The 17,240-nt window shown below is 38.5% G+C and overlaps 1 protein-coding gene across 9 annotated transcripts in view; it reads right to left on the minus strand.

Annotated features, from left to right (window-relative positions):
• Positions 1 to 17,240, minus strand: part of DOCK10 (dedicator of cytokinesis 10) — a 289,535-nt gene that overhangs the window by 161,617 nt on the left and 110,678 nt on the right. For 2 of the 9 annotated variants that reach the window (XM_036858479.1, XM_036858478.1), the window contains exon 1: positions 16,402 to 16,594. The exons of the other annotated variants lie outside the window; for them this stretch is intronic. In XM_036858479.1, coding sequence (XP_036714374.1) covers positions 16,402 to 16,506 — 105 coding nt within the window. In that variant the 5' untranslated portion in view covers positions 16,507 to 16,594. Of the gene's footprint in view, positions 1 to 16,401; positions 16,595 to 17,240 lie in introns of those variants that run through there. 9 annotated transcript variants of the gene reach the window in all.

Consider the following 17,240-nt stretch of genomic DNA (forward strand, 5'->3'; position numbering starts at 1 on the left):
AGTCATGGAGACTCCGGGCATTTGGGGCAAAGCCACATAACTATTATTTCCAGATCTGAAATAATATGAGAAGATCTTGAAATACCTGACATCTCACTCAGTAAGTTAAGCGCCGAGCCTCCAGTGCACATGGTATTCAGCCTTGTCACATCCATAAAGTAGATGTTTATGTAAACCTGATCTTTGTTAATGTGGAGAAAGGCCTTCTCCTTACTTGCTATAGTATTGTGATGATTATCATCATTTTTCATGAATTAGATACTTCCTTGTGAGGCCTACTTGGGTCTATTTTAAGCCGTTGGCTCCCTGCTAGCAATCAAAGTAACACAGACTGTCTTAGTTGTCACTGAAACATGGATCCTGTATCAGGATTAATTGCTTGGCTCTGAGCCTCTTTGCCGATATAGAGAGAAGTTAGGTAATTCTTTAGTAGAATGGAACAACACAATTAATATGGAAACAGTGTGGTGAAAATGGAGAAGAGTCTGAAAAAATAGCTAGATAATCTCACCACATTAAACTCCTAAAGCCAAGGGGAAAGGCACCTCTCTCAAAGAAGCTCCCCAAGAGATAAATGTCAGTGGGAGAAAGGTGGTTGTTTCATTCTACAGTTGATGTGTTTACGCCAAACTGTATAGAACTCACAAAGTGAGAAAGATGGAGCCCAAAATAAATAATAAAATATTACAGAAGACCAAGGACACAGTCTAAGTTCCCTTAGCCCTTGGATGAAGCATTCATGCAACCTAAATAAAAAAGGATGATTGTTTGGATTATTTTTGGGCTCCTGGAAGCTGGAGTGGTCAACATGAAATCCGCATGCTGAAGTGATCTCATAAATGAAAAAAAAAATGTGTTTCGTTGTTCATGTCAATGACATCAGCAGACACTTTCCCACCAACCCCACCCCTCCCCGCTCTGCAAAGCCCACAGATTTAGCTTCAACTTCTAAAGCCTTCTTTGGAAGATCTCTGCTGGTAAAACTCCAGAAACTGTTACCAACATTTTAATAACTGCTAATGAGCTCCTCAAAGTAGCAGTCAATGTTTTTTTCCAACTATAAAAAACAAAACAAAACAAAATGTAACACGGTGGGCCAACAACAAGGATTTCCATGTACTTTCTGCACCGAAACAGAACAGAAACAAACCCATTTTACAAATGCTTAAGTAAACGGAGGATGATGAAAGGTGAATATTCTCTCTGGAAGGGCCCTTCAATTAAGATTGCTGATTTAGCAAATAAAAACACAGGGCTTCACGCTTGGAGAAAAGAAGAAATTTAGTTGCCCAACATAATCCATTTAGTGAAAGCTGTGAGACATTCAATATTTTCAAGTAGAAGATGCAAAAAGTCCTTCTTGCATCCTTTCCCTGCCTTTTGATATAATTATTCTATTTTAGACTTCTTTTAGGTTCCAATTCCCTATTTTCCCAGGCAAAAATTAATTCCAAGAAGTACAGATTGATAGCTCAAGAGGCAAATGCAGGCTCCAGACGTTTGTTTTGGCTCACTTATCTTAATGTTTTTAGTTGGCTTTGAATGTCTTTGAGTAGTGGTATTTCACTGCAGGTCAGCAACAGACCTCAGTAGCCTATCCCTCTTACCCTGCAATGTCACATTTAAAAAAAATTTTTTTTAACTTTTTATTTTATATTGGAGTATAGCTGATTAACAATGTTGTGATAGTTTCAGGTGTACAGCAAAGTGATTCAGTTATACATATAAATGTATCTATTCTTTTTCAAATTCTTTTCCCATTTACGTTGTTACATAATACTGAACAGAGTTCCCTGTGCTATACAGTAGGTCCTTGTTGGTTATCCATTTTAAATACGGCAGTGTGTACATGTCAATCCCACACTCCCTAACTATCCCTTCCCCCCCACCCTTCCTCCCATGGTACCCGTAAGTTCATTCTCTAAGTCTGTGAGCCTGTTTCTGCTTTGTAAATAAGTTCATTTGTATCACGATGTCACATTTATAATATATTACCAGCTGCCCCAATAAGCCTTCAAGTCTGAAACACCTGGCTTATTCTGGAATCTCTTTTCTCCCCCTTAATATTGTGTTTGTGTATGAAACGTAGCAAATAAAACAGAATGCATTGTAAAACGGTCCAGAAGCTCTTATCTCTGCCATCGAGTTGGTTGGTAAGCCCCTTTTCCTCACTGTTTCTTCAGCTCAAGTGTCTGATGTCCTTCTACCAACAGATCATGATGTGATTACTAACACTTTCCCTTTTCTCCCCCTTCTTCACACCGACATGCATAGGAGCGTGGGAGTGTGGCTTAGTGTGCGTTGCGATTTATAGGTTTAACTACTGTGAGCAATCCCCCGACCCCTGACCAGCCTCCTCCCATGACTGGTGACTGTTTAACGAGGTGTGCATCCGCCACAAAAACAGGAGTGCCCCTGTGGCCTCTGTCCTTCTGCACAGCCCCTGCCGGTGCCCCTCACCAGATCTCTGAGCTGGGTGGAGGGCTGTCCTGGCAATCACTGCCCATTCCACTCACCCTTCACTGCACCTGCCCCACAACCTGGGCCTGGGCCAGAGGGGCAGGGGGAAGAGGAGGCATTAGTAGGAAAAACAAAATAGAAAAAAATATGAACAGACTTAGCTTTGGGATTTCCAAACACAAAAGAAATTATATATAAATATATATCTCTACCACATGCGATGGAAAGACTTCGTTTTCTTTTCCCAAAGAAATAAAATGGAGAAAGCCTCAAAAAAAAAAAAAAAGGCAAATGACATAAGGATGTTTTAGAAGGCCTTCTACAGTCTTGTTCTCACTATCATTTTAATTTTATCTCCCATTAGTCGAAAACTTGAGCGTTAATAAACAACCGCAGGTCAAGGAGACCTTCAAAGAAGATCTTTCTATTTATTTATTTATTTATGTACTTACTTGTTTATTTATTTATTTTTACTAGGGCCCGAACTCCACCTAAAATGAATCCCACCTAAATTAGTACAATAGGAAAATCAGAGTTCACAAGTCACTGGTTATTAATAAAACCACAGGAAAACTAAATCCTAAACTCTCCTTGATACACACAATAGATGGCATAGCCTGTAAGCATCTGTTGGAAGGTATATTTTTAGTTATTCACTTCAGGCTATGACATGCCAGCCAATTAACGAAGGAGGTTTACTAAGCCTTTCCTGTTTAAAATGTTGCACTGAGGTTATCTTGACTTGGGGCTGCAAAGCCTAGCAGATCTGCTTCATACAATTTATTAAGTTTTGACCTCTGGGGGATAAGTAAAATTCTAACTTTCCAGGGAATTTGTTAAATAGTGTGCAACATTCAAGATATTCAATGTTTCATAATTTGGGGAATATGAGGTTCATAAATAAAAATAACAGTGATATCTTCCACAGTACCTAGAGCTTAGAATTTGGCGATGCTTGCCAAGGATGCTTTATGCATCTGTGATGGTGAGAATCCAGGCTATGCAACCAGTAGTCTTCTCTGGAGCAAGAGAGCTGTCAGTTCCATGTTTTGGTCAAAGAGACAGATGTATACAAAGATGATGGGGTCGGTTAATTTCTCACTACTGCTCCTTACAGAGATGTTGAGTGAAACTGAGACCTGAGAAGCATTGATTTACAGCTTTACAACAGTTGGGTTGTCCCTCCTGAATTTAATGTGCCTCTTTCCTTTGGAAATGCACCAACTGGGATAAGGTATGTGCCAAGATTACCCTGAATTGGATTGGACTTTTACAGTGCTTTTTACTCTTACTCTTTTTCTCTCAAATGAGTAATGAATTTCATTAGCTGTTCTAAAATCACTCCAGGCATGGGAAAAGGCAACCACCAGTGCCCGTCATTATGTGGCAGTGCTGGTGTTGCACCGATGTGGGAATAGGGCTATTCTTTTGATACAGTATTAAGACATTTGTTTGATCTACTCCCCCAGATCCACAGCTCTCTTCCAATTCGACTTCACAGCAGAAGAATGGGCTCCTGTCACAAAAACAAATGCTTTCTTCCCCTCTCCTTATTCCACAACTTCTCATGGAACGCCAATGCAAGTCTAAGCCTTGGAATTGGTGAACCTGCCATCTTGGTAACAACCTGAGCTGCCATGAGCTGTTTACTGGTCCGAAACAAGCAGACTGTCCATGCTTTAGCTAAAGACTCTAATTTCAAGAACATGGTGTGCTACCACAAACATCTGAATTATTTTCATAATTATAATTCAAAAGCAAATGGGTGTAGAATTGACACTGAAGATCTAAGCATTTGAAGTATGTAACACTGAAAAAAGTCAAATGACTAAATGATCAACCTAGACATCTCTCCAGAATCTAAGAAATAACCTAGACCACGCAGCCTCGTTTTAGGGAAGTGTGATTATAGGTTTTCTATGTTGAGATGCAACAGAGACTGTAACATGCACTCTAGAACCAGAATTCCTGGGCTCCTAGTCCTGGCATTGCCACTTATGGGCTATGGAACTTTGGGCATGTTAGAATCTCTGTGCCTTAGTTTCCCAATCTGTAAAATGGACATTTTAGTAGGAGTTAGATCATAGGACTGAATGAGGTAATATCTGTTATGCTCTTAGAACAACACTATACCCATAGTACTCATCACATAAGTGTTAAGTAGATAAAGGCTGTGAGTTTTAAATTATCACTAGTCATGGATTTAAGGCACTTGTATTGTAAATTTAATGTGTACAGAGAGCAAATAATAGGTGCTCAATAAATATCTGTTGAGTAAATAAGTTTATATCCTTTCATCCAGGAATTCCTTTTCTGGGACTCTATTTTAAAGAAATAATCACACATATAATCCAAGAAGTATACAAGGATATCTTTGCAATATTACCTTTCTAACATGATGGAGAAAATACATTCACTTTAATGCAAGAGGGCTAAGAAAGGCAGGCAGGCTGGTGGAGGCTATATCTAAAACGTGAAGACACCAGAGCTGTTGTTCACAAAAAGCGATTTATATTTTCCAAGAATCGTATGTAGTGGAGAAAGGCTTAGTGATATAATGGGTTTTTGGAAGGATACTGAAAATAGGATAGGAGTTGGAAAAATATCACTGAAAAATTGTGTAGTACATGCCGTAATTCTCCTTGTAACTCTTCAAATATTCAGTAAAGCTAGTTAGCTCACAACATTTTGCATGTGATTGGCTTTTGTGGGGAAACGTGAGGAGGTTGGGGTCCATGATCGAGAAGGCAAGTATTGCCACAAAAGGAAAGAAGACAATGAAAGGAGGAAGGAAAGGAAGTCAAATTCATCCTGACAATGGTTCTAGATTCACACATATTATGACATTAGAATTGAGTCCAGAATAGCTAGATCTCTGAGAGCTAAAAATGGGAAACAATAAATTATTAAAGGTAAAGAATGATTAGGGAATTATGGCACATCCATTCTAAGAAACAATACATGCTCATTAAAACTGAGTTTTTAAAGTTTGCAATGACAAGCAAAATTACTTATGTATTGTTAAGTGAAAGTGGGAATAAATACTGCACACTGAATAACTGCACAAAATTTTAAAAATTTAAAGAAAAGAATTAGAAATCTGTATCCATATATTATCAATTATATTTAGATGGGACTATGATGTTTAGGATTTTGTTATTTTGAATTTTTGCATTTTCCAAATTTTCTGTAATGAACATATATTTCTTTCATCATGGTGAAAAATGAACTTGGCCTTTCAAAACTCTCATGTCTCTGAAAACACTGGGGAGTTGCTTGGTTTTAAAATTGTTTATCCTTTGAAAATCCACCAAAGAGGGAAAATAGAAAAGCACATGAAAGTTCAACCACTAACAACCTCAATTAATTAAAAAAAGAGAAATAAAACACTGGTGAAAAGAGATCAGGGAGAATAACTACAGATTATGTATGTGGTTTTAGAAGCTAATGTCAGCAAGAAAGGGAAGAACAATTAGCAATCTATTAACGAAAGTATTTTGAGCTCTGTAGGGAACCATAAACATTTGGTAAGTTACTTAAGCAGCTCTGTGCATTGGCCACTCTTGCAAAGGATTAGAAGTCAGAATCTCTAGTTCGAAGTCCGGGGTCTTTTACCTCCCAGCTAAGTAACTTGGACAGTCATTTAAACTGAGACTTAGTGAGACTGACTCAAATGAATCAAAGGGCAACTTCCTGCTTACAGCAGTGTTGTCATAAGGATCAAAGAGATGAAGTATGTGAGGGCGTTAAGCGAACCAGCAGAAGCCAGGCAAATATAGATTTTTCTTTATTCGAAAACAATTGAAAATTACCACATACGTTTAACCCCAAATATATCCCAACACCAAGTCAAACCAACCAACCAATCAAACTGGTGATACTAAATTCTTCATGTACCAGAAACTGTCCTACATGCTTTTACGTTTATTATCTAAATTTCCTTAAAAAGCAAACAAACAAACAAATAAACCTTGATAATTAGTGATTCTACTGGAAGCAAAAGAGGTAAAAGCATAAGGAAAAGCACTGAAATTTAGAAAAGGGCAGCATCTCCTCTGTGTATCTCCTGAATCAAGTCAGGCCGCTCTATGACCGGTAGGAAGAAGGAAGGCAATCTAATTATGTATATCAGCAAATGAAAGTGACTTTGAAATTCTGCCTTTTATTTTCCTTGAGAAACCAACCTAGAAAATATTTTCTTGTATTTATATTTTCAGATCAAAAGAAAAGGATTAAATTTAGGATTAGTTTAGTATTAAACTCATTAGCTTTGCCAAGATAAATACCTAGACAACAATCAAAGTTTTATCAAAAGATATTTAGAATTTCTTTCTGTAGCTCTAACCTACACACATGCAAGTCAAGTTTGTTAGCAATAGGGAGTTAATAGGATCGCTAAGGACTAAAATCAGGAAAAGGGTTTGATGGGATGAGAAATGGAGAACAATCTCTATAGCAAATCCCTTGTGTTTGGGGCCACATGTTTGTGCTGTAAATGTTAAGTGTAATTAGGGAGCCAAGCACTGGTTACTCACTGTTAGGGTTACTCTAGTTAGTCTGATCTGAACTACTTGCTTGGTTCTGCTTTTCAAAAAAATCTGATCTTTTCAAGAAACAGTATTATGCAAAGAGTTTTTTCCCCTACCTTTGAGATGTTTCGTATTTCTTCTGTGACATGCAGTGTCTACTGTGATGCTAGTCTAGACTTCCTCTATTTTCCTCAACCAACCCTGTCGCTTTCAGATATCTGAATCTTTATTCTAATTTGAGTATTTATAACAGAATTAAGTTTATATCTGAATGCCTTTGTTAGCTGACAATACTATTCATCCTGGCTAATGACCCAGAAAAACAAATAAAAATAGGTATGTACTTCAGGACCAGTACAGAAGGCTCTAGTAGGGCATGACATGTCAATTACTTAAACATTCTCTTCACATCTTGACCTACAGACAAACAAATAGGGAACAGTGAGGATCTACAAGGTCTTTAGACAGAACCTAAAAAAAAAAATACCAATCTCGACATCTCCAAAACAAATTAGAAACAACACAGCTGTTAATTAACTTCAATGTTATCAAGATGACTGATTACATTTCTTAAATAAAACAAGAGATCTAAATGACACATGGATTCTTTAGATCTCAAGTTCCTCCAGGACCCTTTGGCCTTAGTGCAACTGGAATGGAACCAACTTCCACACTATCTGTGTTTAAAACAAACAAGAAATTTGTGAAGACCCCACACAGCTGGATCCACGGCCACAGCTGTCAGCCTGTGGTCATGTGACAGATTTAATTCAGCCTTTCATCAAAGGGAGTTCCACTGGACAACTTCTTAAATGTTTGAGCTTCAGAAAGCAAGATGAACTTTTCTTACCAAAAAGGAAATAATTAAGTAAGGAATAAGCCATCTTATGCTGACCCTTTAACCTTCTCTCTGTCTTCAACCACACAGTTTCATGAGAATGGAAAAACACCAGCTAAATCAAAGTTAAGAGCTGTACAGCTGGGCAAACTCAGATTAAGCTGAATTTGGAAACAGTTCCCTTGGTAACAAAAACGGACATAGATCTCAGAAGAAATCAGCCAAATGTAACTCTTTAAATGTCTTAGTCCATTTCAGTGATATAAAGCAGGTTAAACTTGGTAAATTACAAAGTTGTTTGCAAATATGAAGGATTATTAGTCAGCATATTCAAAACAAACATTATAGTTAGAAAAATCAGGATATTATATTTTATTAACCCTTAGTTTCATTAGGAAAATCAAGGACCTGAAGAGACTTATAGGATGTAATAAGGTATAGTTTCAAACTGAATTTAAATCTTTTCAGTCTTATTTTCTTTTTTAAGGCAATTTAGCAGCATATATCTCTTAGGAGCATGTCAAAATTCACTCATTTTTGCTCAGCAAATGAAAAAAGAAAAGTGCCTGCTTCTTTGCCTAACACTGGTACTTGTAAAGAAGTAGGAAAGAAGATCTAAATCAAATTAAATTACATGTCTCATTTAGTTTTCTAGCAACACTTGAAAGGTAATAAATATCATTAAAAATACATCACAACCCAATTACAAGTCTGCCGGACACCAGGGAAATTAATGCCTTTGAGCCAGCTGCCAGGATTTTTAGATTAATTTATATAAAGTCTGTGATGAAAGCTGCCACCAGCTTAAACTCTGATACTATTTTAGTACTTTAACAGGCACACAAATGAGTCAAATGTGAGAGATATGTGCGTATGTGTGTGTGTACATAAACACATACATGTCACAAATACATGAATGTAAATAGTCCTGTCAACAACAACATGAATTATATATGTCCAATAAATCTTCCCATAATGATTGGTCAGCTCATTCTTTTATTTCCTTTCTTAACCTTTGGCTACTTGAAACTGAATATGCATAGTGGTCATTTGTTGTTTTTTGACCTAAGCAACATCCATCCTGCTTTCTTTTAGTACAAGCATGTTAATTTCCTTCTGAGGGCTTACTTCTTTCTCCTTCCCTGTAAAGAGCAGTGTTGGTGGGTCTGATAATTTAAAAAGTCCTGTTTTTCTGTGATCAAGGGCATGTGACCCCAGCCCATTCAACACTTCCCTCCAGGACTCTGAATCTTGAAGGAGAGATGCCAAAATCCCACATGACCGTCCATTAGTTCCAAACACCAAGACCATCCCTGTTTCCCACTGCCCCGAGCTGCTCTAAGTCCATTCTTGTTCTTTGCCCAGCCTGTCTCTCCATTCTTCCTTCTGTTCCCTTCTCTGGATATGTTTGTTTACCAGGGAAGGTTTCTTCTGCTTGCATCTAAAAGAATCTAAAATGATATAATACAAGGAGCAGCATCTACAATAAGGGACTGTTATTTACTCAACTTATCTTTGTTTGGATTTGAATCATCTTAAAGGAGAACCTCTCCTGTAGCCAATGACTCCTTGAAGTACAGGATGTAGGTTTAGTAAACTCATGTGTTACTAATGAATTCCAACGTCATCCTACTCTATAAAAAATACATCAGATATCATGCATCCTGAGAATGGGGCACAAATACCTTCTTGGTTTTCCAAGGTGATAAACTCAGTGCAGCCTTCATCTCTAATTTTCCACTAAGCATAATCCATTCTAATCATCCCTCTCTGATGTCACCAGAGCAACTGGGGCCAAAAAATAAGTTTATGTCCACATTTTCTTTCAGTGCTGATGTTGTCACAAACTATAATTTTGTCTCTATAGGAGGTGCCAGGTTGCATTGGAAGTTGTGTTAGAGATGACCGACCAGGTGTCTCTAAGCCATTGTTGGCCCTGTATCACCTTCCTTCATTCTGTCATTTTCATCTTAAGAGAAAATATTTGCTATATTTGTTGTATTAAAACCAATTCATATATTTTTACTTGTAGAAATAACATAGTCACACCAAACAATTTAATACTAATAGTAACTTTAGACACTACCATTTTTTATCATTTACCCCATATATGCTAATGATAGCTTTTATTTTCCTACTACTATTATCATGATCAAATGGCAAGGCCTATAATAAGTATTTAACACTTTCTCTCATTGAATGTTCATACCAAGCCTAGAAGACGTCATCATTGCTTTATTTTACAAATGCAGAAACTTGGAATCTGAGGACCTGCTCAGCAACTTGATGGAAGAACTGATATTTCAATCCAGCTCAGCATAAAGCCTTTGGTCCCCTCCACTACACTCTACCAGCAAAGGTCATACATAGCTTTGCAGGAATAAGAATCAGAAATGCTTTTTTTTTTTTTTTTTTTTTTTTCCTATTGGGAAGATTCTACAATAGAGCTGTAGTTTGGGTACTGTTCCTGCTCCCTTTGTCAGTTTCCGCAGTGAGGGAAATTAGAAGGCTGGGGGCTGGTGGGAGGTCGCTGGGCACCTCAGGGGAGGAAGTGGTAGGGACAGAGGACTAAGAAACATTTATAAAAGGGTAAGGAAGATGAAGAAAAGGAGATGAAAAGGTATATTAAGGAATCATATATAATGAATCATATATAATGAATGTGTGATATTATGATTTATAATAAGAAATATAAATTTGGTCTTCATCCGCCTTTATGGCACTGAGCTCCTAAAACCCTTGGAATTTCCTAAGAGCATGATGAAGGTATTTTTTGTTATGTTAATGAGATGACTTTTGGACAGGGTGGGGGGTGGGAGGTTGGTTTCCATGAGAACCAACAACATGATTAGAGAGTTGGACCTTTCCGTCCCACCTCCCTGACCTCTGGGGAGATCAAGTGGGGTTTGAGGTTGAATCAGTGTTTTAAGAGCCAATGACTTAATCAACGATGCCTGTGTAATGAAGTCTTTATAAAAACCCAAAAGGATGGTGTTTGGAGAGCTTCTGGGTTGGTGAACACCTGGAGACTGGGGGAGACTGGTGCCTTTCCCCATACCTTGCACTGTGCATCCCTTCCATCTGGCTGTTCCTGAGTTATATCCTTCTATAGTAAACCAGTGATCTAGTAAGTAAAATGTTTCTCTGAGTTCTGTGAGCTGCTCTAGCAAATTAGTTGAACCGGAGAGGGGATCATGGGAACCTGTGACTTATAGCCAGTGGACCAGAAGTACAGATAACAACTTGGACTTGCACCTGGCGACTGAAGTCCAAGGAGGGGGTGGCTGGAACCTCCAATCTATAGCCAGTGGGTCAGAAGCACAGGTGATAACCTAGACTTGTGGTTGGCATCTGACATGGGATCGGGGGTAGCCTCGTAGGACTGAGCTTAACCTGTGAGATCTGACGTGACCTCCAGGTAGGCGGTGTTAGAACCGAGTTAAATTAAGGACACCCAGCTGGTGTCACACAGAATTTCTTGGTGTGGGGAAAAACCTCCACACACTGCGTGACCAGAGGTGTCAGAAATGAAGTGTTTTGTATGAGGAGTAAAGGAGACACATACGAAAGAGAAGACAGGTGGAAAACTGAAGTTTTCCAACTGAGAATGCTAGATAACGTTTGTGTCAAAAACCACAGTGGAAACTGCCACCAATTGAGAGACTCTCTGCATTAAGAAAGTTTTGTACTGCTGTCATCTGGGAAATAAAAGATGGGGGGATCATGGTGTTACCTTCTGTCCACTGTGCCCCCTCCCCGCCCCCCTCTGACAAATGGTCCACCTCCTGCTCAGATAGTTGTAAAAACATCGTCATGGAGCTAAGCTCTGCCCAGTTTGGCTTGGCAGTTCTTCTCCACCTTGTCTCTCTCTGGATTTAACTCTGCTCCCTCTCCTAGCACTCAGTCTCGAGGAAAGTAAGGTCATTCTTGGTTCAATTGCAGGTACTAATCCTAAGTCCATTTTGAAAGCGTCTTCTCTGCAGCTACGCAGCATCTGAGCTAGCTCTTCCCTATCGCTTCAGCCACAGGCAGAGTCCTCAGATCCAGTTTCAACTTACACTTCTCCATTTCTGTGGTCTGGAGTGAATTCAGATCCCCTGTTGACTCCTGTTTCTTTACTTCCTTCCACCTTGTCCATTTATAGCATTCATCCCTGCTTTACGTTGTATTCCAACCCTGATTCCGTCTCATTTCATCGTTTCCTGGAACCACCATCCTGGTTCCTGGGACCCCATCCCGTGCTTCCTTTCAGCTAACTGGTTCATTGTAAAGTAGCCTAAGTAGGTAACTGTGAATGTTTGTATAAAACAGTATCAGTAAGTAAGGAAGCACAGATGACCAGGGAGAAGCTGTCCACATTAACGTGGAAGAGTAAAGATAAAAAAACAGTCTTGAAAGACAACAGCACAAGACATTTAATAAAACGACATATGTAGGAGATACAAATATTTCAGATTACATCCTCCATCTATAGTTTTCTACAATTTTCAGTTTTCTATTAAAGTGCTAACAGGCTATGACTAAAGAGGAGGAGGGATTTTCATTTGTAGCCAATGTCTTCTAAACACTTTGAAATCCTGCAGATTAATTATCCACAGGCCAGTAACAACTTAAAAATAACAACTCACATTTACTTAAATAAATTTTGCATGTTTTTCTGATGGTACAGATGACTGATATCATAACTCAATTCAATAGTATATTTAATCTTTCTAAATTAGGATATGTAACTTAGGAAGGAAACTGTCTTTTTATTAACCTCCGCCCTATGCACCAGAGATCATACTGAACGATTGGATAAAAAAAGAAAAATAAAAATAGAAAGACAGTTAAAGAGAAAACCTTCAACTACAGAACACCATACACACTTCGAAAATTAAGGGAAGTAGTTCTACTTGATGATCTAACAAGTAAGTTCCATTTTCCTCAAACTTTTCTTATAATGCAGTTGCATTGTCTCGTATTGTATGTTGTCTGTGATAAGTGGATTAAAACATGGAAAGTGATTTCTTAGACAAGACACCTGAAAACTGGATTAATAAGGGAAGCTTCCAAAACAATAAAAAATTCCAACAGGGTTAAACAAACAGCCTCAAACGGCATTTGAAGAAAACCAAATAAACAAAATTGTCAGTCTGGGTCATGAGAGTATAAAGTTTGGGTTGTATACCACTTAGGAAGTCACAGACTTCCGGTTAAGTATTCTAGACTACTATGATACTAAACCATTTCTAAATTTGTCTTAGAGCAAGAAATGGTTTGTTGAATTCAGAATCCCCACAATCATTATAAAAACACAATCTGTGATAATTATTTCCAGCGATCATTATTTCTCCTTTCACCACAATATATAAGTATATCCAAAAATTCAAAAGAATCATTGTTTTATTCTCTGACCTAACTGTAAGCCTTATCTTCATTTGTTGGGCATTTTGACACTTGAATTGCTTCTTCCTTATCACCTATCCAGTCATTTCAGAAGCAGGTCTCGAGATGTTGGTTTAGCTTTTGAAAAGCTTAGATGAATGTGCTGTGGAAAGTCCAATCTGGTTCTGGATGGGCTTCAGCTAAGCTGGGCTTCAGTGGGAGCCAGGGTGGGAAATGGCATTTCTAAGGCAAACCTCACTGACACACAGAGTGATCTGGGACCCCCGTGAGCACTCAGCTTGATGCAATTCAGAATTTTGTCTACTGAGTGGCTCTGTCATTGAAAAAGGGTCCCGGGAGGAAGGAGTCACCTATAGCCCAGTGGCTTCAACGTTGCAGTCACTGAAAAGACAATCTCACTCCACAATTATACCCCCCTTCCTCTGCCCTTGGAAATGGAGACATTTTACTTGGTTTTATTAATACTCCATAACACTTGCAACTCATAAATTTTTACAATGTTCAAATCATGTTCAGAATCCACATGATCAAAATGAATTCCAGTAAACAATCTTAAGACAGGGCAGGTATTGTTAGGAGCATTTTACGGAAGGGGCAGCTGAGGCTCAGAGCGATTTAAGTAACCTGCCCAAGGTCACATGGACGGTGGGTGAGAGAGTTAGAATTACCCCCTCGTCCTCTAATTACATGCTTCACTTTCTTGGAGTCTCTTTTTTTTTTTTTCTAAAATGAAAGCCCAGGATAATACCTAAGGATGGATTGAGCAATCCCCTACTCAACAGAAGAGACAACCTGTGAAAGAAGATATGCCTGTCTTAGGAGGACCAAAAGCAGGCAACAGCAGCAGGGAGTCCCAGCGCCTTCTACAGAAGAAAGCGAATCACTGTTTGAATGATCTTAATTAAATGTGAATGCACAGCTACTGAATGCTGTGGGAAAGCACTCCATCCTTACTGGCTGCTTTCCCCATAGTTCTCAGTAGCAATACCTTCAAATGCAATTAAGATAATTCATGGAGTGATTAGCTTCATTATATGGAGACACACCAGCGACTGTCTTAATGCCAAATCCTGTGTGTGGTCTCTGTAAGATAGACACGTTCTTCTCCTGTGTGTTATCTCTTTTAGTGGACACAAAAAGAAGTAAACCTTAGGGTGACATAACCCTTGGAACTTCTAAATTCCACTGAGAGAAAGGCAGCTAGGAAATTAACATTTTTTGGACTGGTCTGAAGGTTAACATAATCTCAAACCAAACAAGTTTTCAAACACTTATCCTCTTTAACAGGCTGATGGTAAACAACCTATGAGGCTTTTATGGGGCTGGTAGAGAAGTCACAACTGAGCATCCTTTGGGGCCAGTGGGGACCAAGAGGTTAGGTTCCGAACTCTGCATATTCCCATTATGAAACATTGAGTGGAAAGACCCGGGCACATCCCATGGGAACAAGGTCAAGGGGGTCAATTACCCATGTTTCCCAGTGGGAGACGTGTACTACTAAGATCCTGTGGTAGAAATAGCAAGGCATCAATCCTATGAACCAGACCTCCAGTAAATTCTACTCCCACTAAATTACCACCAGACAGATTGTAAGTATAAAGACAACCACTATTACTTGAGACAGAGTATTCCGTGCCTGATTTTGGCCTATCAAAGACTGAGTGACTATTCATTAATCTGATTATTCATATTTATTCAATGACTATTCATAAACAATCACTATATTATCAAATGTATATATATTTTTAAGCTGTTCTGTTTCTAGATTAAAGGTGTTTATATAAACAAAAAGATTATTTACCCCTAGAGCAGTGGTGCTCCACCTGGAAGATCACCCTCCCTGCCCAAGGTGACATTTGGCAATGCTTGGAGACATTTTTGCTTGTCAAAATGGGGCAGAGCTTTCCACCAGCATCTAGTGGTTAAGGCCCAGGATGTCACTAAATATTGTACAATGCACAGGCAGCCCCAAACAACAAAGAACTCTCCAACCCAAAATGACAGTATGCTGAGCTGAAGAACCCCTGCCTTGAAGAAAAGCAAGCAAAACTTGAACCACCTGGTAAAATAAACATTCCTGTAAAAAGAGCTACCCGGTCATGTTGTTGTAGCCATTTATCATATAAAGTGGGCCACATTACATGTGAATCACTGAAGCTCTAGCCATCCACCCTGATACTCAGCTACCCATAGTTCTTACAGATAGAAATCTAGAATTCTGTAATAAGTACACTTTTCCAGATTTCTCATTTTGTTTAAGAATACTAAAGCAAAAACATTTTTTAACAATAGACAAAACCGAATCTTTTTACCTTTAAAACTTACCAATTTTTCCTCTCTTCCTTGGCTCATTTAATTAAATACTTATTTACATTTCCTTTCGTATTTTGGGTTGCTCTTTCTAAGAACTTTAAAACAAATCATGAGTGGTACATGATAAAAATAGAGCAGTAATACTCTTTTAAAAACACAACTGTAGGGACTTCCCTGGTGGCCCAGGGGTTAAGAATCTGCCTACCAATGCAGGGGACACGGGTTTGAGACCTAGTCCGGGAAGATCCCACATGCTGCCGAGCAACTAGGCCCGTGTGCCACAACTGCTGAGCCTGTGCTCTAGAGCCCGCGAGCCACAACTACTGAGCCTGCGTGCCACAACTACTGAAGCCCATGCACCTAGAGCCCGTGCTCCACAACAAAAGAAGCCACTGCAATGAGAAGTCCATGCACCACAACGAAGACCCAACACAGCCAAAAATAAATAAATAAATTAAAACAAAACAAAAGGAAAAAAAACACAACTGTATACAAGTCATCAATTGGGGTCTTAATTGAGGCAATGGTAGGCTTTTCTTTAAAAAAGAGAATATTCTAGTAGTATTTTAACTATTTAAATCCTGTATCAACATGTTTTAAAATAATGATGGAAGTAATTCCAATATTCCAAATAAGTCAGTAATGTTTTAGCTACTTCCAACCTCTTCCAATATGTTTTAAACTAATGATGGAAGTAATTAAAAAATAATGATGTAAGTAAAAAAGGATATTTATGAACCGGGTTGAATATTCTGTTCCATCTAAGACTTTGCCCATAGCCTAGGTTAGCATACCACTCCAGAACTAATCTTTTTTTTTTTTTTTTAAAGTATTGAAGAAAAGATGGAAAGCAAACAACATTCAGATACCTACAGAACTAAATCTGTGGATTTCTTCTTGATTTTTTCTCCTCATTGTTCGTCTCTTCTTCCAAAATTCACTGGGATCCCGTTTAAAAACCTTTCCTCGGAAGCTCATTGTATTGTTGTTATTTGAGTGGCAAGATATTTAAAAATATCAATTTCTTTAAGCCTCTTCCTTCTGAAGCTTCACCAGGCCGAACAAATTTTTCTTCTCTGGTAAAAAGGGAAATGCTCATGCTACATTAACATAACTGAACAGAAAGGAAAAGAAAACCGACAAGTTACTGCTTCCTGTGAGTGAGTAACTACCAGCTGTTCAGAAGCGCTTTTGTGCATGTATTCTCCCTAATCACCTGCTTTAAAGCAAGATGAAAAACACAAAATGACTTTGGATGTTTAAGAGAATTGCTCACAGCTAAATAAACCATAGGATGTAAACTCACCCTTGGAACCAAGTCAAGACTGAATCAAAGAGCTAATTTATGGTAGGCTGCCATGTCTGTCAGTGTAAAACAGCCATCCAAATGTTATCACTGCGGCTAGATCCCAAAGGTGAACTGTAATAATCGTTTGGTCATGTATGCGTAGATTACATTAACGGTCTTTCCAGGGAGGTGCCCGAGAGGATCACTTAGCCACAAGGGGAAAATATTAGAATTCTATTTATATTAGTCATCTAAATAGAGAAACTGTGCTTTACTAATATTTAACATAACACATTGACATCTTCATTCTCTATGTCAAATGGTTACAAATAGTCAAATAGTTAATTCCCTAATCTTTAGATCTTTACTCCCTTTCTCTGGGGCAATTTAAAAGTGCACCTCTCCCCTCAAACCCACCCCAGTG

This window comes from Balaenoptera musculus, chromosome 7 (genome assembly GCF_009873245.2).
Source record: "Balaenoptera musculus isolate JJ_BM4_2016_0621 chromosome 7, mBalMus1.pri.v3, whole genome shotgun sequence".
NCBI lineage: Eukaryota > Metazoa > Chordata > Mammalia > Artiodactyla > Balaenopteridae > Balaenoptera > Balaenoptera musculus.